Below are 21,388 nucleotides of genomic sequence, written 5' to 3'. Positions count from 1 at the left end.
TCCACGCTCCGCCCATTCGGCTGCCTTCTCCGCACGTGTTCTGTGTGGCTGGCTGTGTTATTGTGTCCTGTCTTTTAGGTTGACCTACCAGCTCCACCTAACATCTGCATATTGGTCACCTCCACCTATATAAAAGAGACTTCGGATGGTGTTTGGGGAGGTCCCCAGGTTCTGCTAGGCCCTTACTCTTATGAGAGGTCCCCAGGGTCCACGAAGATCTGCAAGGAGCACTGTTGTGCATCTCATTCATATATCTTGTTGCTTTGTGTGATAGACCCTTTGTTGTTAGCCTGTGTTAACCTGTTACCTTTATGTGCCCTTTTTGTGAACTTTTATGTGAGTTTGAGTTGTCCCCGCAGGACCACCCCTTCCTTTAGGCTGTACTGACGTTGGTTAGCTGTGCTACGTCCGCTGTTTTATTGTACCTGTTAGCACTGTTTGTATCCTTTGTTCGGTTGTGTGTGTGTAACAGTGGACCTCCTCCTCTCCACACCCTTGTCGCGTTTCTTAGACCCCTCGGGTTAGGAATGTGGCAATGAGAGTCTGGGGTTGCAAAACCTGCAACCCAAACTAATGAGGCCAACACGCTGGGGCCAAAGGAGCAGCTCAATCAACATGATCCTCACACGAACTTCTCCAGAGCCATTTTTTTAACACGTCACACCATCAAAGCTCGGCCCTGGTCCCCGGAGGTACCCCGGTGCAACAAGGCCGGGGTGCTGCCTTGGTCAAATGAATGTGTTTTGAATAAACAGTCCAGAAATCCATAAACTCTCTTCCACTCATGTCTTCCAACCTAAAGTAAAATTCTAATAGTGCAGGTAGTGGCCGTGAAGTGCCACTCATTATTATGCTCTGTTCTGGCCTTTTTGCTAAAACGGAAAGAACTGTCTATTGTACTGTGATTTGTTTTTTAGTACAATCAATTTCAGTTCTGCTTCTCACAAAGACAAATCTCCAAAGCCTGGTCTGGCAGCAGTAACCAGCAGCATTCGGACATGGCAGATCGTTGCCATCTGTCTGTTTTATAATCTAGCGCAGCGATGTAGAAACCAGTGGGGCGCACAAGTGACAGACATGGTGTCGTCCAATTCTGTCTCTATTTACCCCCCCCCCCAAATCACAGAGAAGTTACCGTCACATCACCATTATTGATCATTATTACAATACCCAGGCAACTCGGGAACATTCGGGATTTCCAAACTTTACAAGAGCTGTGAGTGTGTGCATGAGAGTTGTGTTAGTATGGAGGTGGGCTGTCTCCCCACGCGGTGCCCTGTGACGTTGGTGTGGAATAAGTGGACAGAATCAATTGAAACATAAGTCTTTCTTCATTTACATTTACAGTATTTGGCAGATGCTCTTATCAAGAAGTGTTTCACAATATCAATCATTGAAAACCCTCGTTTGGTTCACTATAACCCAATCGGTAGATACCGGTCGCATAACAACTCAGGATTCCAAGATTTTATTTTTGTGATGTTTAAAATGTTTTTTTTGCACCGAGCACCAAACAGGTCATTTCTATGCGCACTGCCAGTACTCAATCGGTACCTCTTCTCATGATCAAAATTGTTCGGGGTAACATGGTCACAATTGCCATCTTCAGTCTTCTTCCAGTCTGTTCAGATGCAAACAGTGGTGGCAACAGTACTCGCTGTGCGGCCCTGCACGGCCCCCACACACACACCTGTACACGTTCTGCTAAATTCAAATCAATACCGAGCTCCTGAGAACTCCCTAATCACTCACAGGTCAAATACTCAAGCTCTCCACACAGTCCTTATTTGATCTTCATGTTTGCAGGCATCACATTGGGGCACCGGTGGCATAGCGGTTAAGGATGCGGGCCCGTAATCAGAAGGTTGCCGGTCCGAATCACGATCCGCCAAGTGGTAGTAGCCTAGTGGGTAACACACTCGCCTATGAACCAGAAGACCCGGGTTCGAATCCCACTTACTACCATTGTGTCCCTGAGCAAGACACTTAACCCTAAATTGCTCCAGGGGGACTGTCCCTGTAACTACTGATTGTAAGTCGCTCTGGATAAGGGCGTCTGGTAAATGCTGTAAATGTAAATGTAAGGTGCCACTGAGCAAAATACCGTCCCCACACACTGCCCCCCCGGCGACTGTCACGGCTGCCCAATGCTCATCAAGGGTGATGGGTTAAAAGCAGAGGACACATTTTGTTGTGTGCACGTGTGCTGTGCTGCAGTGGATCATAATGACAATCACTTCACTTTCACCCTGAACCTGGAGACTCCTGAAGTGCATCCCAAGCCACAAATAAGAGTGTTTTTTACGGGCCACGCCCCTCGCATTTATGTCTGCTTCCCTCGTTTCCCACTGGCATCACAATGACAGGTACAGAGGTGTCTGGTCTCTCCTTTTTTCTGTTCACACGCATGCTAGATGGATGGTAGATGTTAAAACACACACAACACACATAATGTTAGTATGTCACCAGTCCTCATGTCCACCAAAAGATAACTAAATAGAATGCAATGTAGAATTTCAGTACGGTCCACAACCACAACCAGCACTAAGACTTATCTCCAGCGTTGCCAAGGCAACCATGCAGTGGCACTGCGAAGATTCACATTGAAAGAGTCAGGCATGCCGGCGCTGCAGATGAACTGCCTTTCTCTGCAGCGCTTATCTAATGGGTGGGTGGAGTGGGCTCTTCCCTGTAATCCCAGCCCTTCTCAGGGGACTGATTATTCCTGCCTCACCCCACACCTCCACAGCGACAGGGGTACTCACTCACACACCACTGAATTTCTTTAATGGCCCTTTTACTCTACTCTATACTTTTTTTTGTTGGTCATCGCCACTGAGGTCCCATGCTAACTAAGAAAATACCTGAATACGATGTGAAAACCCTGCACATTACGGACTTTTCCAAACAGACACTGATACCCTCAAAAAGATTACATTGCAATCAGTAGAACTCGGCCTGTTGCCTACTGGTAATCCCAGAACAGTAATAACCCACCAGTGACTTGGGCTGGATTAAGTGTCTGAAAGTTCCCACCGGGCTGGAGTTCAGGATTAACTTGACTACTGTAACTCACTCCTGGCTGGTCTTAACACTACTTGACCTCTCCAGCTGATCCAGAACGCCATGGCACGACCTTCCCAAATTCGCCCCCAGACCACTCCACTGCTGCGTTCCCTCCACTGGCTTCCTGTAGCTGTCCACATCAGGTTCAAAATGCTGAAGTTTGCCTACAAAGCCAAGGAAGGGCCACACCCTCCTACCTCAGACCTCTCATCACTCTCAATGTACAAGGAAAGCATTCATCTAGACTCTTCTCTGTCTTGGCTCCTAGGTGGTGTGGTGAACTTCTGCTAGATGTCCAAACAGCTGGGTGACATAAGATCTTCAAACGCAAGCAACAAAACTTCCTGTTTAGAAAATGCTTATAATAAAGAGGCCCCTTATGTATACTTAAAAAATAATAAGCTAGTTGTACATACAGATTGGTCCTAGAGAGCCAAACGAGGGATTTCTATGACTGACATTTTAAGGAACTCATGTTAAGTCGCTCTGGATGAGAGCATCTGCCAAATGCTTGTTAAATGTAAATTAATCACTGCTTGCATGGGCAACTAAATTCCACGAGCTTACAAGCGAGAATTATAAATATTTTATTCTCTGGATACATAGTTTTCTCTGGCTAAACCAACTTCGGAGTCTTAATTTCACACCCCACTAGACAAGGCTTAAAAGAAGACCATTGTGAGTTTCCCCTCCATTTAGAACCACTGACTGGAGAGCCTGGATTTATTTAGCAGCGTGGGAGAAAAGGAATGGAGGTGTAGCAGAGCAAGATGTGCTTATGCAGTGACAGATGAGCTCTGCCTACACTCTGCCGTCCTCTATATTCCCCCAAAGCTGCTACTAGGGCCTGCTGACCTCCACCCAACTCCCCCTTAACTAGAGCCAAGAGAGCTCATGTCTGGAAGTTAAATGGCAGCAGAGATGAAGAGAAAGGAGAGAAACATCTCATGCCTGACTGGTGCTTTTACAAAAGAGACAGAATCTTCTTTACATTTTAAATGTAAGTCCCTGCCATGCATTTTCAGAAATGTATTTAAAAATCTGACAGGCACTCTCCATAATCTCTTCTACAGTAGGCTCAATTTTTAACACTGACACCCAGAAACAGAAACAAGGCTAATGCATAAAGTAATATCAACACACTAGCGTTCAAAAGTCGAGCCGCACGGTGCCACAGTAGTTAGCCATGTGACTTCACACCTCCAAGGTCATGAGTTCGAATCCCAGCTAGGACCTTATGGTTCTCCCTTTTCCTCCCGCCGTCCAGAGGCATGCACACTAAGTGAATTGGCGACTCCGTAGGTGTGTGTGTGTGTGTGTGTGTGTGTGTGTGCGCGCGCGCGCGTACCCTGCTGGCACACCGCCCTGGATGAGACCACACCCTGTGCCCATTGTCCAGGGCATGACCCTGAGTAGGACTAAGCAGTTATGGAGAGTGAGTGAATGTTCAAAAGTTTAGGGTAATGCACAAGTAGTGTGACAAAAAAGTTTTTAAAGTGACAGACTTACATTAGGGAACATTCCACTGAAACTCAACACCAATGTTGAGCTCCTCTACATTTATGCAGATATTTCCACTTTGTGAAGGACATATTATGAGAATGTAAATTTTCAGTTTTACCTTCAGTATTACACTTCTAGAAAGTGTTGGGCCATCTGACACAGTATCCAACATGAACTGATGGATTAAAGGGTCTTATGCTCATGAGCTCCTGAAAGTGACACTTCTTTGGCTACATCCCTGAGTTTCCATGGAAACATAGAAATCCAATAAGCACAACATGACATTCAGAGGCACATTTGTTTCCTTCTTCCTTCTGAAGATTCAGCTCATTGTTGGTTTTAAAAAGAATAAGTGGGTAGCTGAGTAAGTGGGAGGAGAGAAGCAATAAAAATACATTGTTTTAAATTTACAAGACCTTCATGTACATTTGTACCACAGCCCAAGGGGTTTACACAAAGAGAAAACATTCTCCTTATGTGGGCATTTAGTGGGCAGTGCCCATCTTACCCATTTAAGGAAAAAGTCCATGAAGCTGCAGAACAGACTGTTTAGCTGTGAGGCCACCCTCAGGCTTAATGGGTTTCCAAAAATACCCAAGAGAACCGTTTTCACATCTGTGTTTGCAAATGTGATCAGATTTACGGCAACGCGTGTTATTTTGACCAAAACACAGCCATTTTTGGAGCGTTATGTTGACCAACAATACCTTAAGACTGCCCTCTACAGGACAACATGGCACATCCGTCATCTGCAGCCACATTCTAAATCTTAAATCTTACAGAAGTGGCCCGGATATGAACATTTAATCCGAATTTATCCTCTTTTACATTTCAGCAGTATCAATCACAGATGAAGTATAGATCCATTTGAGTAGATGTGCATTATTACTAATATGAGTAAGACTAACACATTTATTTGCTACTGCTTCACATATTAAGGGAAAATTACATACCTTTATATTTTTATTTGATAGAACCAAGGTACGATAACTGTGCAACTGCGACCCAACAAATATCACATCAAACATAAATTAGATAACAGTAAAACGGATTTTTGTGCATTTGAAAATGAGCTATTTATGACACAATGTAATTGCACTGTGCGACCAGAGGATGGCAGCAGTCTCCTCTAAAAATAACGGGCTCTGATTTACAAGATGGCCTAAATGAGTTTAATTCATATTATTACATAATGAGAGTGTTGTCTCCTCAAACTAAGAGTCTTCCTCTTCAGCAGTTTGACAACTGCTTCTCTGGAGGGTTTTAAATTATAATGTATTAGAAGTGCTATCACTTCTGGTTAAGTAATGCAAACATCAAACCTCATCACATTAACAGAAACCACACAAGGTTTTTAAAGCCCAAAAGATAATATACTGTCTGACAGATCTTAACAGTTTGACATTTTACCTTTAGAGGCATTGTTTGTATTACAGAAGCAAGTCCAAACTAACAATGTCATTTTACATCATATCCACTTAGTTTGGGAAATCCTATATATTTCATCCAACAGTTGGGATCCAGTTGCTATTTGCTTTTTCCAGTAACATTTCATTTTCTTAGCTAACATATCAAATTGAATTGAAATGAGTTAAAAGTGAGATAAAAGAGACAGTGGTCTAAAGGCGCCTCTCCAAAGGTGGCAGTAGCTGCTGTGCTTAGATGGGAGCAGCATGCAATTTAATTAAAGTGAAGACTGAACGTTGTAATCGTCATATGTCTCTAAATGAAAAGGTTCTGCCACCTCGTAGATTGTGTAAAAGGAAGCGTTACTGCATTCATCTAAAGATAATCTATAATCTCCAAATTTGGTTCGGTAGCGGGCTGCGGGGGGGAGTTAACGCACACATAACTGGCAAGTAGTCATTTCTGGTTTATATATGCTGAATCTAAAAGAAATGTCGATTAAAGCGCAGTGGAGGTGCTTGGTTTTGAAGTGCTGGAGGTCTGCCAGATTTAAACACAGTTTTAGAGCAAAGACTAATGGCATTAGCACCTCTTTAAATGGCCTTATAAACAACAAGCTATTTAATGTCTTCAACTCATTTGTATAAGGATCTTTTTTTTATTAGATTCAACTTTATTGTCATTACACATGTACAAATACAGGGCAATGAAATGCAGTTTAGGTCTAACCAGAAGTGCAATAAGCAGCAAATAAGTTATGTGTATACATAAGGTGATATGTACACTGTGTACACGTTCTCATTACAGGATTCAGAACTGTGTATCCTGCATTACATGCATGTTTTAAATTTACAAGGCTTTCGTGTAAATTCGTACCCCAGCCCGAGGGGGTTTGAATAAAAAAAAAAGATTAGCACTGACCAATCGCCAAATCACCCGGATTTGTTCTAGACATTATTTGGACTGAGAAAGCCAAGTCAACTGACACTACACCCCACTGCATGAGCCGGTTTCACAGAGAGCCAAATGGAGATCTCTTTATTATGTTAGGAGGAGCTGCCCTCCCCCGGGACAAAAATATTTAACTACAGTTTACCCTGACTTGCAGGATGTGATCTATTTGAAATTGAAGAGAAGAGAGGTATGGGACCCCATTAAGCAGGGCCATGCCTAACCTTGTACATCTGACAGTGACAAATGGGTCCCATTAAAAAATCTCCATGGGACAAACTGGCAGACTGTGGTCCACTTCCAGATCAGAATGATCCAGATTTAAAGAGGTGGAACGGGCTTTGTTTTAGCGTAGCTTTATCGGCTATTTAGGAAAACGTATATATTCTTTTCAGCACTATTCACTTCCCGTGAGCTAAACCCTTGATACAGTGCTTGGTCAGCATGGCCACGCTGTCCTCCACTACACGTTCTTTTCAGCGCTGTTCAAAATGACATTTTCGCCAGTGAGCGTTTTGCTGCAGAAAATAATCCTTTCATACTCACTTATGCTCTTTTTAGTCTTTTTGGGTAAAATGCAAGTTTTTCACCTGGATTTGGAGATACTCTGCCATTCCTCCTTGTAGATGGAAAACGTAGGTGGACAGCCATTTTTAGATCTTTCCAGAGATGTTGGGTTTAAGTCAGGGCTCTGGCTGGGCCATTAAAGAACAGTCACAGAGTTGTTGCGAAGCTACTCCATTATTTTATCTCTGGTCTTAGGCAACTTGTCTATCTTGTCTATCACGTCGGCGAGCTGATGAGGTAAGGAAGCGCAGAGACGGGATATTCTGGGAATGCGATTTTATTCAAACAGAAACAAAACCAGGCTTAATGGCCGCAATGAGTGAAAAATCAAAAGGGGAATAACATAATCCAACCCGCAGGCATGTGGCGTTTGCCAGAACTCAAAACTACTACACTGTTGCAGGGTCCGCAACAGAGTTCACGCAAAAGCCGCCGCCGCCGCCGGGCATCTGCACGGCGCCTTTGAACTCCTTGATTGGCTGCTGCTTGAGACACACCCGGGCCCAATCCTGACACTTGGTCTCATCAGACGAGAGAAGTTTATTTCTCACCATCTTGGAGTCCTTCAGATGGCCAACGGGTTTGAACCTTTAAAGATACAGCTACAACTGGAACAAACTAGAAATGATTATGGTCATTTTAGATTTTTGGTTCTATGAGGTAATAGTTCACTTGAAGATTAGGTTTTTGGTAATGAAACAGCAAGCAGCTCTGTAAATGAACGGTGAATAAAAAAGATAAAAGGAAAGAGAAAAGCCTTAATATAGTAAACATGACAACCGCAAGAAAAGACAAGATTCCAAACCAAACTCACCTAATCATCTGATTTTTTTGTAACCTTGGCCACATCTGTGCCTTGCCATAATTCTGTCTCTGTCTTCTGGCAGTTCCTTTGACCTCATGATTCTCATTTGCTCTGACATGCATTGTGAGCTGTAGGGGGTGTGGACAGGGGTGTGGCTATAGACAGGGGTGTGGCTAATCAAGTCCAACCAGTATAACCAAACAGAGCTGGACTCAAAAGAAGGTGTAGAACCATCTCAAGGATGATCAGAAGCAATGGACAGCACTCGAGTTAAATATACGAGTGTCACAGCAAAGGGTCTGAACACTTAGGACCATGTGATATCAGTTTTTCTTTGTTGATAAATCTGTAAAAATGTCAACAATGTTTTTCTCTCAACATGGGATGCTCTGTGTACAATGAACTTAAATAATTTTAGCAAATGGCTGCAATATAACAAAGAGTGAAAAATATAAGGGGTCTGAATACTTCCATACCCACTGTATAATAGTAGGAAATGAACTGAAAATGTCAGCGATAAGTGCCAGCCTACTCTGCTGTGTGCTTCTGACCCAGTCTGATGTTTCCAACAGCACTGTGCAATCAATACAATTGCTCTGAAAAGCATATCATATGCTATGATCATTGCCCCTGATATCTTAAATCAAGAGTGTGAGAAAGCAAAGAGGTGTCCCTTCAGATTAAAACAGTTTAAAACACAAATGGTGTCATCATTAAGAAGGATGCAGCGATGCAGGAATCATGTGGAAAATTCCAAGCATCAGCACCATAGTACTCATTTGCACTCATCTGTATTACTCAGTAATTACAAGAAATCAATATGTGGAATGGGGGTCTGGGACCACTGGCCTTTTCTAAAATAAAACCGGAAAAACAAATCCAGGTATCGGGTTTGGTATACCAGTGAAAATATCATATCATCAGAATGAAAATATGAAAATATGTTTAGTGTTAGTGCAAGTATAAGATTTACAAGCACACAGAAGGGCTAACATGGCAGTATAGTGGTGCAAGATTAACGTGTAAGAGGGACATGCAATTTAAGGCAATTTAAGGCCAGACAATAACACGTCTGTAAAAAGTGATTTAATTTTTAGTGCATCCCTGGCTGTGGTCATTTCAGTGGTTCCTATGGAGCTACAGCTACAACTGGAACCAACTAGAAGTAATTATGGTCATTTTAGATCTTTCATTCTATTAAGTAATTAGAATGTAACATAGTTGATTGAATGAAAGAGCAAGCATCTCTGTAAATGAAAACAGTGAATGAAAAAGAAGAAAAAAAGGAAAGAGAAAAACGTAAATACAGTGAACATGACAAGAGCTAGAAAAGACAAGATTCAAAACCAAACTCCCGTCATCATTTGATGACTGAGCATCTCTCAACTAGAGATGTTTCACATAAACAAGAATGGACTAAAGTGACTAAAAGCATGAACAAGGAAACTCTGAAGAATGTGCTCTCAACTGAAAGAGAATAGAACACATAGGGACCTCCACTGCGCACCGGAGACTGCTGCCATCCTGTTCTGTGCATTTGGAGGGACATGATGGAAGTAAATTTACACTGGCAATTTCTGTAATATATTCGAATCAAGACTTTGCACCCGAGTGCAATTAAGGTGTTGACACCGGAAGAAACAAACCGCACCAAACTAAGTTTGATTGAAGTGCATTAAAGCCTATAGGTGTGGAAGTGCCCTAAGTCACCTTGTGAGAGCTTGGCCTCTGCATGTGGACGAATGGGTTAAGCTGGACAGGTCTAATATGTCATAACAGGGCTTTATAACTGAACAGATTAGATCCAAACTAATGCTTCATAAGATGATTATGTCTATTTTAGGAAGAATTACTTTTGTGGAGTTATGTTGTTATAGCTAAAATTATGTGTTTGAGACTAGATGAACTTCCAAAAAAACATTTTTAGGATTATCTGACAAAACTTAAATCACAGCATGGGACAGGGACAACAAAACATGGCAGACCAAACCGGATTTTGGGGTGCCAAGAATCAAGTCTTTATCTCCCTGCACAAAAAAATACATTATGTGGCCTTTTGAAATATCCACAGTCAGCATCTATATTTCGCTCACAGATGTCAAAGGCAGACAGAAGACTGAGCATATCCATCCATGAAATGCAGCACAGCATGCATTTGGCCATTTACAGTTTGGTGCACGATATTTTAGCTTGTAATTTCTTGTGCACCAAGTGAAAACATCTTGCTAATGTAGACAAAATGTGGTGGGACAAAATGAGGCAAGGTGTAAGCTGATTTTCATATTTTGTGACAGAAACAAAAAAAAGGGAGGAGCCTGCAGTGATGATTGACAACTCTCATACACTGTACTTAATTTTTAAAAGGTCGTATGTCACACGCCCATTGTCTCGCCTTCACTACTCCCTATTCTCTACACTCCTGATGCCCATTGCACAAAAGCCATCTCAGGGCCATGGCCGCTGCCAAACATGCGGATAGACTGTCATTTGAGATATCATTTGAGAACAGCACTTAATTAGCCTAAACTAAGCCAGAATGAATGAGCGTGAATGTCTTTAATTTGTATCTATGTTATAGGGATGTAGTAGCCGATTGCCTTATCGCAATCACATTCAAAAAACTACATTAAACACTTACACAGACAGACAATTACAGTCATATTAATCTGTCTGTTAAGAATGCTTGCTTTTACAATACAAAACCGACACAAATCTTTTTAGGGAGGCAAAATACATAGAAGAGCTTACAAGGTACACATTAAAATCCCAGAGCCTGAAGGAAACATCCACTGCTTAATCAGCGAGAATCAAAAATAACTTTTTTTCAAACCCAAACCCTGCAGAATGTACCAGCTGCAAGAGCGACATGAAGTGCAGGCTGAGCAAATGTGACAAAAGAATGGAAGGCTCAGTTCAAAAAGAAAAGAGTCTATTTGCAAATGTGACTCAGGCGTACGCTAATACTACGTACGTCGTACCAGACATTAACGCACACAAAAGGCCTACATGATAGGCTCTGACAAGTAACATTTCTACGAACTCACAAGGATGCCAACACTGGTCAGTGACAGTGAGACTTTCAATTATTTCCCCCAGTTACACCTCTTACCTTTCACAGGGTTCATCACAGGGTTCTTACGCATTTTTAGTGAAGAATTTCCATGACTTTTCAATTGCAAATTTTCACGACCATACATTTTGTGAAATTTCTGTGCAAATGTGAAAAAAGTCAAATTAACCAAAATATTGTTAAATTAAACTTATGACAATGTCACATAAACTACAGTGTTTCTTCCTCTAAGTTTGGAGCAAGGAGGAGGTGCTGGAAAATAGAACAGCTACGAACACACAACGTCACGTAACGGACAAGCAGCATCACCTGGCCATGGTGCACCTTGGGGTCAGTGCCAGGCAGTCAGATGTTGCTCGTGTGTCTCAAAGTGTCATCAGCAGACTTGCATGAAGACACAGAATTACTGACAGACCCAGGAGTGACAGACCGCAATAATGACCAGAACCTAAGGACCTCTGCACTCAGACATCGTTATGCAACTGCCACACTGCTGCAGGAACGTTTACGAGATGCGAGGGTACTAGGGTTTCCAGACAAACCATTCGCAACCGACTCCACCACTTTGGCTTTAATGCCAGAGGACCGTTACAGGTGACTCTACTGACACCAAGACACCGCCGTGAACATTTGCAGTGGGCACAAGACCATGTGACCTGGACAATGCAGCAGTGGTCTCCTGTCCTGTTTGCTTTGGTGGAGGAGGTGCTACAGTCTGGGCATCACCAGTCAGCGTAAAACACATTTGGTTATTATTCATGGCTCAGTCACAGCACGTTCTTACCTCAGAGACATCATAGAACCCATCATCATCCCCCGATTCTGCCGGCACACCCCCATCAATGTCCCCTGACCTGAACCCCATAGAGCACGTCTGGGACCAGTTGAAGAAGAGACTCAATGATCGTACCAAACCCCTACGTGACCTGACTTTTCCAGGTTTTTGATGACCGTAGGAACCCTGTCATCAGTCATTTCTTCATATTTTGTTTGTATTAGACTAATGGAACGGAAAGGTTTTGTACCCGTAAAGTAGGTATCAAAACTAGTAACAATCTGGCAACTCACCAAGTAATGCTTGGAAAAGGCTACTTCTGAAGATGCCCATCACTTTTACAATGGCAGTTTTCAGCTGTTGTTCCTCGGGTCTCTTGAGTTTAGAACAGTAGTCCTCCAACAAGCCCAAGGCCCTAGTTGTGTCTGCAAATAAACGAAAGGTGACATAAATCATTTTTAAAAACCACCAAAACTTTTATTGTGTATTTGTCACAGCTCCGTTACCACACAAATGCGCAAAATGAAAAAAGGGAAAGGTATTTCATTAAACAGCCAAACTTCTGGAGACAAATAAAAAAACCTTGTTATTATACTAGAATTACCCATTTTTTATCTGACAGCTATGAACACACAACGTCACTTAATGGACAATAGACAGTATAGTACAGTAGACAGTAATCACATGGGTTAATTGTATGTGACATTGTGACAAGTTTGGGGCAGTGGTGGCCTAGCAGGTAAGGAAGTGGTCCGGTAATCAGAAGGTTGCCGGTTCGAATCCCGAACTGCCAAGGTGCCACACTGCTCCCCGGGCGCCTGTCATGGCTGCCCACTGCTCACCAAGGGCGATGGTTAAAAGCAGAGGACACATTTCATTATGTCACCGTGTGCTGTGCTTCACAATGACAATCAATGCCTCACTATTCTGGAGGTAGAAAAAGAATTGCCAAGCTGGAGAGACTTCTGCTCGTTTCAATGTTATATATTTCTATCTCTCTATGTTATGCTGCTGATGATTATGATGATGACCTACTGCAATATCAGCACCTTCAAAATGGACATTTCCCCCACAATGCACTACGCGTTAAGAAAGTTTTAGTTCAAGTGACAAAAACTGACACGTAGACAATTCTTAGATGAGAGATGAGCAGCAGCATTTCTCCTCACCTCTTTTCCTGAAGGGCATGTTCACTTCTGCTGCTCAGCATGAAAAGTCGCTCCTTCTTCTGAATGTAAACTTTTCCCAGCTTTTGACCGGCGAGTGTGCAGGTTTTTGCAGAACAGGCACTCGGAGGGGCAGTAGAGATAAATACTACAGTTCATTTATTTCTTTCTCACAGACATCAAACGGACGTCGTCGTGGCGCAGAGCGGAATATTTCCAAAAACCACCGGGGCGTCGGCACTTTTTCTGCCATTTCAGGCGGCGTCGCAGTGACGCCCCACGCTGTCGCGGCTCATGCTCGAGTCCACGGAGGGTGAAGAGGTCTAAAAACTCGATCTCGACTGGATGTCCGTCAAATGTCCGGCGGGGACAAGGCGCGAAAAGTGTCACATGTGTCCCAACTGAGAAGTGGCGACGAAATCCCCATCATGCCCCCCCCCCGCTGAAAGGCTGCAGGTTCCCCGCTCCTCAGCAGCCTCCGGAACTCTGGAGGGGCGGCGGCGGGACAAGTTCCGCTATTACAGCGGCCGTCCTTCTTCGGGGACGAGTGAAGCCCTGGTGACCGAACGCGGCCGCGGTGACAGCTGCCCGCTCGCTGCCTGGGAGAAGACTGCTGACGCGCGTTATCCTGCTAAGCAGACGGGAGGCTAATTCCAGGCAGCGGGCTGTCGGTGCGACGCCTATTGGAAAATACCTGCAAGTTTCCCCCCTCTGGAACCCGCGCACTTGCAGTCCTGAAACATTAAGCGCGGAGTCTCCTGTGAGTGAGGGGGGGAAAAGGAACTTTATTCTGGCGACACAAATTCATCCGCCGCCGGGCATCCCACTGCTGTGCGGCCGGATCGGGAGGCAGGCGGGCGGGTATCGGCAGCGGCGGCAGCAGCAGCGGTTTCGCCTTAGCAACGAGACTAGTGGTTACTAGCTACCCGCAGTGATTGACGGGACCGGGCGGCCAATCAGCGGGGAGGGATCCCTTCCGGGTACGAGGGTCTGGACCAATCACGAAGTCGGTGGGTCATGTTAAAGTTTTCACACGTGGTTTGACATGGCTGCGCCCGTACAGAGGAGACGAGTGGATTGCACCTAGCCTGTTTGCTAATTAAAGTAATATAGGGGACAACTTTCACAGGTAACGGGTGTTTTTACAGCAGAATGTCCGGATTGTTTCTGGGCGCACGAATTATGAGGGCGGCGTATTAGTTTTTAACTCGGTAGTCATAATTCAGAATTGACCTCGCCACTGCTTGCGTGTGTTGCATTGTAAAAGAAATAGTAAAGACTGGATTTGTATGCAGGAATATTAACCTTAGCCACCAAAAGCAACAGACCATTTTTTTCCTTCTGCAGGAAAGATGTCCGAGTCAAATTCTGAACAAGTTGTGCCGCGTGCTCTAATTGTGGACATGCTGAATAACAAATTTGAAAAACTGCCCGATTTAGACCGGTATGTATGGTGCACTCTGGCGTGGCCTTTACTGCTTTCGTCGCAAACAAATACGTGCACGGGTTGCATTCGAAACGTCATTTTATTCGTGCGTCTTGTGCCGTCACCTCAGGAAACTTTTCACCTACGGCCCCTTGTACCTGGGCGGAAACGCCGGCCTGGCGGGTCTGGTCGCCAACAGCTTTTACCGGCGGGTGTTAAACGTGAGCCAGGCGCGGATTGCGTCCAGCCTTCCGATGGCCACGCTGCCCTTCCTGACGACCGTGGCGCTGTACAACGCGGTGGTGTCGAATCCCATACTCGCAGGTAAAGCCCGGCTCCTCTGCTCCGTGTGTGTCTGCGTCTTTTAAAGCTCTTTTTTTTTTTTCTACTCCCCGTTCCGCAGGAGACCTGAACTGCCCGTCGTGCGCATTGATAAGAGGGGCGTTGGTGGGGCTTGTCGGGGGAGGCCTGTACCCCATCTTGTTGGCGTTGCCTGTAAACGCAGGACTTGCAGCCAGGTACGTTCGCCCGACACTTCCCCGCAAATTTTATTGCCGAGTGTAAAAAGGTCTCGTGTCATTTCAGATACCAAACATCTCTGTTGCCGGAAAGGGGCAGCGTGTTGCGCCACTGGACGAGCGTCTCACGGCCCGTCCTGCAGAAAATGCGCATAGTGTTGGTGTTGCAAGCCTTTTTCGGCACTTACCTCGCCTCAAAGCACTTCGAAATCTACAAGAAGATGCTTCAGATACCCGACTCGGGGGGTGAAGAACTCCGGGACTACCGCAGCTGATCTCTATACCTGCCCAACTTTATTCCAACCGAGGTCGTCAGACTCATCTTTAATAACGATGCATGGGAGCTTTTAAGCCACATGGAAAGAACTTCATACTCTAGCCCTAGGAATTACTTTCAGAAAGATTTCTACTAAAGTTTGTTTCTTCAACTTGTTAAAATTGTAACTTCACACGTCTGTCCCATTACCAGTCAATGCATTAATAAAATGCAACCATTACAAATTGTCATCTTCATTAGCAATAAACTTATGCACTCCAAACAATTGTACCTTTTGAGAGGGCAATATGCTACTGTGTGATTTTAAAGGGTGGTAAAACCCTAGTGGGTAACCCTCTGGGGAGAGAATGTCGCTGTAATTACTGAAGTCCCTCTGGATAAGGCCGTCTGATAAATGCTGTAAATGTATGAATCCGAATGTTCATGCCAGCATCTAGTCCTTCATATGATACATGATCCACAGATCTACTCAAGGTATCTGATCCATGGTCCATATGGTACAACTCTTACGCTAAAACACTGAAGGAATGAAACACATGATGCATGTCACATCTTTCTTATGAACAGGTGAATTAATGGATTACAAAATAAAAAAAATTTTTTATGAATAACATGCTAAAGATAAACAGCCCTTCCTAGAATTTGTGATTTCTGCTTGGTCTTTCAAAACTTTTATATCTGACTGCAAACGACGCCTATTTAAGTAATGCTCTTCATTCAAAGCTTGGTGGCAAAAGCCATTCCTTATATGGTTGTTACACAGACGTTAACTATATAATGTTGTCAGTACACCAATTGCAAAAATGTCACGTCACTAAATGGTGTATTTATATTTTTACTTGCCTTTCATCTGTAATACGACGAGAAACTCAAACGAGGAGCAAAATATTGCTGTTCTAGCGCCTATACTTTTGGTTTGTGTGTGTGTGTGTATATATATATATATATATATATATATATATGCCATGCTAATGAAAATTAACCACCATTACATCGTTCTCCACATTATCTTTTTCTTGAGGCAAATCAATTAGCCTCATACACAAACAATATTGGGCATTGTGCATCCTTCTTCACAGTGTTTGGGAATGTCTGGGAAGTAGCTGAACCTGAGTCACTTTCTGAGTTTACGGCAAAGGGCATTTGAATACAAACTCCTGGAAGGACTGCTTATCTCGCTGTGTTAAAAAGAGAAAAGATGAACGTGTTAATTTCAGATGTAAAAAGGTCATTTTTCTACATGGAATAAAACAGATGGCAATGAAACTGGAGAGCATTTATTGTCAAAACAATTCTTTTTTTAAACAATTATTCGCCTTTTCCATTATACAATTTTAGAAAATTTGCAAATCGACCTCCACAGCAAAATCATTACTGGTACTGGTCTGTTCAAGTGGTTCCCTACACACATTTACATTGCAGTGAATCATCTGAGTGGTTAACTCAGCACATGCCACCAAATAAACAAAAAGCACTTACACCAGCTTACATACTACCTTTAACATATACCAGGCCAAGATGGCGGCAGCTGGTCCCGCTTCTTCAGCTTCCCCCACAGCAAATCCACTTTAGCATAAAGAAAAATAAGGGGCGCTAAATGAAAAGATTCTTCAGGAAAAAAGTGAAGTTTCACAAACCGGCTTTTTCCGCCTCAAGCACATAATTCTTGTTTCATGGCAAATTGTGAATTGATTTGTTCACCACAGCCCAATCTGTAATTTAAGGAATATCAAAGTATGCCAAGTTTGTGAAACCTCACAAATCTATTTAGAATTTACATAATGTTTTAACAATTTCTAGTATTAACTAAGTCACTTATTCAAGCTCAGCCATGCACATTTAACTAAGCAAGTGGCATGTGAGCTTTTACAAAATATATACAGAACATTAGGATCATTCCCCATAATAACTACATACATGTGTCAAATGTTCAATGTATTTAACATTCTGATCAATAAATCTCTTCTCAAGGGCAAAGATGGGGAAATCAGCATCAACATCTTTAAAAAAAATAGACCTAAGGGCTTCTGCAGATTGTTCTAGTTTCTTGATCCTTACCATGGAGCCAAGAAGTCATGGATGGTCTGATAGCCACTCATCCAGCAAGGCACAACCACCTAGAAGAAAACTATCAACAGGTTTAGCAGTAACTTGCATTAAAGCTTTACGTTTCAGATTTTTAGACATAACATGCCAACACACAACCGATCTCAGCAGAAACTGTGCAAATCAACGTTTCTGGTCTATCATGATGCATGTCCTTCCAACGTGCACTACTACGTGCACCTTATTAAGTTCAGTCTCAAGTCAACAAGAAATTGAAAATGTACTTGACCCTACATTTTAATTGATGCATTTGCACTCTCTGCACACTTTGTGCAGAATTCCACAGAGACATGGTCCTTGTCCACATGCAAACAGACACCGCCAGATGTGTCTCGCTCTTCCACCTTTACTCTCTTTGTAGGCATGGCGTAGTCGTGGTCGTTCTTGTCGGGTCCCTGGAAAAGCGAGGTAGAGAATTTCATGCCGCTCACACCAGTGAGTCTAGACAACAGCTGGGCTAACATGCTCTCGTTGGCCAACACGGCTCTCAGGTACCTCGTCTCATTTTCCAACTCTTCTACTCGCGTGTGCAGCTGCCCGTTTTCCTGTTGGAGGAAGCGGTTCTCTGTCGTCAGTGACCCGACCTTTTGCTCTAGACCACTGACATATTCTTTCTTCTTCAGGCGATTCATTCTCGCCGCTATCGCATTCTTGTTGCTCGTGTGACCAGAAAGTCTTCTCTGGGAAGATTCCATCGAAGACCGTGTCATCTCGGTCGCAGATGCACCTTGATCCAGACGATCATTCGAGCTCAAGCTGTAGAAAGGGTCAAGGTCACCAAGTGGAGCGAAGGCATCTCTGTCAAAGACCCAGTCAAGGTCGTCAGTATTAAGCAGTTCATCGAGCTCCACGCTGGGTGAGCTGGGCGAGTCACAAAGGTCTTCATCCAGAGAGATCTGTCTGACGGTGCTGGTGTCAGTCTTGCAAGGCATGCCTGCGCCGAGGGACTCTGGAGCTGAACTGCTGTCGAGTCGTCCTCTTTTCCTGGTGATCATTCTGTCCAACTTCATATGGCCCTTACGCCTGCAAACAGAGCGCAGAGCCTAGAAAACAAAATGCATTACTGAAGTATTATATGAAGGTACCTTCACTGTGCAAATATATAAAATTGACAGCAAAACAATGAGTTGACTTTTTAGTTCCAGCATTAAATGAGAGGCCATTTCCCAAGCTGCTATGTACCTAATCGAGCAAGGCTAAATTCGAGGCCTAGTATAGTCAGGGGCTCTGGAGTGAAATGGGAAGATTAAATTATGAATGTAGCACATAACAGGCTAGGAAGCCCAGTAATAAGCCCAATAATATCGACATTGGTTAAATTTATTACGTTACTTTTACACTGTACGCATCATGTTAGCTACGCAGCTAGCATAATACAACATAACGCCAAAAAAATGTTAAAAGTTGGAAAAATGAAGGCGAAGGACAATTCATTTCTCGGCATTATACTGACATAAAAATAAAGTGCTAATATTAAAGGGCTAACCAATAAACGTCGAGTAAAGCGGAATGTAAAAAGTGAAAAAACATAGTAAAACGAACTATACGTATGTTACTTGAGAAGTTTAAACAGATTAAAACATTAAACGCGTTAACAGAAGACGACAACTTTTTAAGAGTAAAACTTCTCGATAATTCCTCGTTACGATGACGCAGCGGTTTAACTACGGAGGTTAAAACTCACCGATGAAGGCGTTTGGTGAAATTCGCCTGACTGCCTTCTTCTATTCGGCTTTCTCTTGCTACAAGAGCCCACCATGAAGGCCACGGCTGAAGAAACCGAAAAGTATCGGGAACAAAAGAAAGCCTGAACGTCGAACAAACGCGCCTCTCCGACTCTGCGTGGAAAATGGCGCCGCTTTCTAATCTCGCGTGAACGCGACGTACAAGCCGGAAACTACGTCACCGGGCAAAATCCAAACAACGTCGCCAAGTTCCAGCTGCTTTTCAGACCCCCTTAACCCAGCCTGCAAGCAGTCCAGGTGCTCGGAAAGGGAATGATCTGCGCATTCATTTGGTTGTGAAGTGAAAGTAATTGTTTTGGTCATTGTGCACCTCACACGGTGACACAACGAAATGTGTCCTCTACATTTAAATATCACCCTTGATGAGCAGTGGACAGCCATGACAGGCGACCGGGGAGTAGTGTGTGGGGACGGTACCTTAATAAGCTTATGTAATTTAGGATTCGAACCTGCAACCTGCAGTAACAAGTCCACTTCCTTAAGCGCTAGGCCACCACTTGGTCACCTCCAAGTTGCATGACCTGACGTAGAGCACACCAGAACACTGGACTGACAAACACACACACTGCCTCTTATGATCAGAGCATATCTCTATTACATTCCTATAATAGCAGGTTTTCTCTGCTCTGCACCTTCATGATTTGATACACTGTTTTTTAACACTGTCTGTATTGTTATTCTGTTACTCTTGCACTGCCTGTATCCCCTGTTTTCACGTTATGTAGCCCAGTTTGTCGATGTCGCACATGTGCACTTTATGTCGGTATGTAACATTGTTTCATTTCACTATGTACTGTCTAACATGCACAGGGTGGGCCATTTATATGGATACACCTTGACAATCCAACTAAAATGGGCAGCACATTGAACACATTTTATAAGTGGTCAGAAACTTGTGAATAACTCAAGAAAAAATTAAGTAACGTTACAACCAAGCACACATTTAGCAATAAATTTGATGTGTCACATGACCCTCTTCCTATTGAAAAAACAAAAGTTGGATCCAATGGCCGACTTCAAAATGGCCACTATGGTCACCACCCATCGTGAAAAATTTGCCCCTTCACATATACTAATGTGCCACAAACAGGAAGTTAATATCACCAACCATTCCCATTTTATTAAGGTGTATCCATATAAATGGCCCAACCTGTATATAGCTGAAATGACAATAAAGCTCAACTTAAAGTTGAACTTAACATTTAAAGCAAAATTCTATCAATTTCAAGCCAAAAAATGGTTGCTGTCTGAATTAAACAAGTCTGGAATCTAAGTTCATTTCTTTTATAAATCTCCTTTCTTTTGATTGACCAAAACTGAAGAAATCTGAATTCTGAGAAAATAATGAGTCCTTAGAGAAATACCTTTTATCTCCTGCAGATGGCGACATAAGCGTATATTGTTGCCTTCATCTACTGTATTCTCTTATCTTTACTAAATTACACATGAACAAGGCTTTCCACCCCACCCCAAAATGCAATGTTGCTTATCTAGCAATCTACTTGTGCTAATTATGCAATGGCAATATTTCCCTTAGTGTCTTCTTCCAAATTTATGACTGAAATCTCCTCTCTCATGTTTTCACGTTCTGTTTCTAACATTGTTTTACATGCCTCGTCCCTCAACAGGACGACTTACAATCAGTAGTTACAGGGACAGTTTCCCTGGAGCAACTTAGGGTTAAGTGTCTTGCTTAGGGACACAATGGTAGTAAGTGGGGTTTGAACCTGGATCTTCTGGTTCATAGGTGAGTGTCTAACCCACTTGGCTACTGCCACCCCTATGAATAATAAGCAATTATGGATGCATGCATGCATAAGCATTAATTCACTGTGTTCTATCAGAATATCTTTCTCGGAATGTGTTGTTGCTCACAAAAAGTCTTTGAGGGAAAAGCTAGAAGGAAAAAATTACTCAGAAATCTGAGGTCAATAGATGTCTGCACACAGCATGCACTATACTACACTCTTTATATATGTGTGTGTGAATAAATAGACGGTAAATAC

At 43.2% G+C, this 21,388-nt stretch overlaps 3 protein-coding genes across 27 annotated transcripts in view; 1 reads left to right on the top strand and 2 right to left on the bottom strand.

The window, feature by feature from the left end:
• The window catches only part of dlg2 (discs, large homolog 2 (Drosophila)), a 255,544-nt gene extending 241,356 nt beyond the window's left edge, over positions 1 to 14,188 (bottom strand). For 8 of the 24 annotated variants that reach the window (XM_028982799.1, XM_028982802.1, XM_028982800.1 and 5 more), the window contains exons 1-2: positions 13,314 to 14,173; positions 12,438 to 12,569 (exon numbers count right to left, since the gene is read on the bottom strand). In XM_028982799.1, the coding sequence (XP_028838632.1) occupies positions 12,438 to 12,569; positions 13,314 to 13,332 (151 nt within the window). In that variant the 5' untranslated portion in view covers positions 13,333 to 14,173. Of the gene's footprint in view, positions 1 to 12,437; positions 12,570 to 13,313 lie in introns of all 24 variants that reach the window. The other 16 variants (XM_028982813.1, XM_028982815.1, XM_028982814.1 and 13 more) reach the window with 7 other exon arrangements.
• Positions 13,792 to 16,784, top strand: tmem126a (transmembrane protein 126A). The gene is made up of 5 exons (XM_028982838.1): positions 13,792 to 14,439; positions 14,658 to 14,754; positions 14,867 to 15,060; positions 15,140 to 15,254; positions 15,322 to 16,784. The coding sequence occupies exons 2-5, from the start codon at positions 14,663 to 14,665 to the stop codon at positions 15,527 to 15,529; spliced, it is 609 nt and encodes a 202-aa protein (XP_028838671.1). The 5' UTR covers positions 13,792 to 14,439; positions 14,658 to 14,662; the 3' UTR covers positions 15,530 to 16,784.
• An 8-nt stretch (positions 16,785 to 16,792) lies between these two features.
• On the bottom strand, positions 16,793 to 19,512 carry crebzf (CREB/ATF bZIP transcription factor). Of its 2 annotated transcripts, none has more exons than XM_028982836.1 (4): positions 19,322 to 19,512; positions 17,872 to 18,680; positions 17,590 to 17,659; positions 16,793 to 17,097 (listed from the first exon to the last, which is right to left on the bottom strand). In XM_028982836.1, the coding sequence occupies exons 1-3, from the start codon at positions 19,394 to 19,396 to the stop codon at positions 17,605 to 17,607; spliced, it is 939 nt and encodes a 312-aa protein (XP_028838669.1). In that variant the 5' UTR covers positions 19,397 to 19,512; the 3' UTR covers positions 16,793 to 17,097; positions 17,590 to 17,604. The 2 variants fall into 2 exon arrangements, with proteins under 2 accessions (XP_028838669.1, XP_028838670.1); XM_028982837.1 differs by having other exon boundaries at positions 17,590 to 17,648.
• Positions 19,513 to 21,388: the final 1,876 nt, after the last annotated feature.

The sequence above is a fragment of the Denticeps clupeoides genome, chromosome 6, assembly GCF_900700375.1.
Source record: "Denticeps clupeoides chromosome 6, fDenClu1.1, whole genome shotgun sequence".
Taxonomy (NCBI): domain Eukaryota; kingdom Metazoa; phylum Chordata; class Actinopteri; order Clupeiformes; family Denticipitidae; genus Denticeps; species Denticeps clupeoides.
Note: the sequence above shows the minus strand (reverse complement) of the source record. Positions and strands in the feature narration are given on the sequence as shown.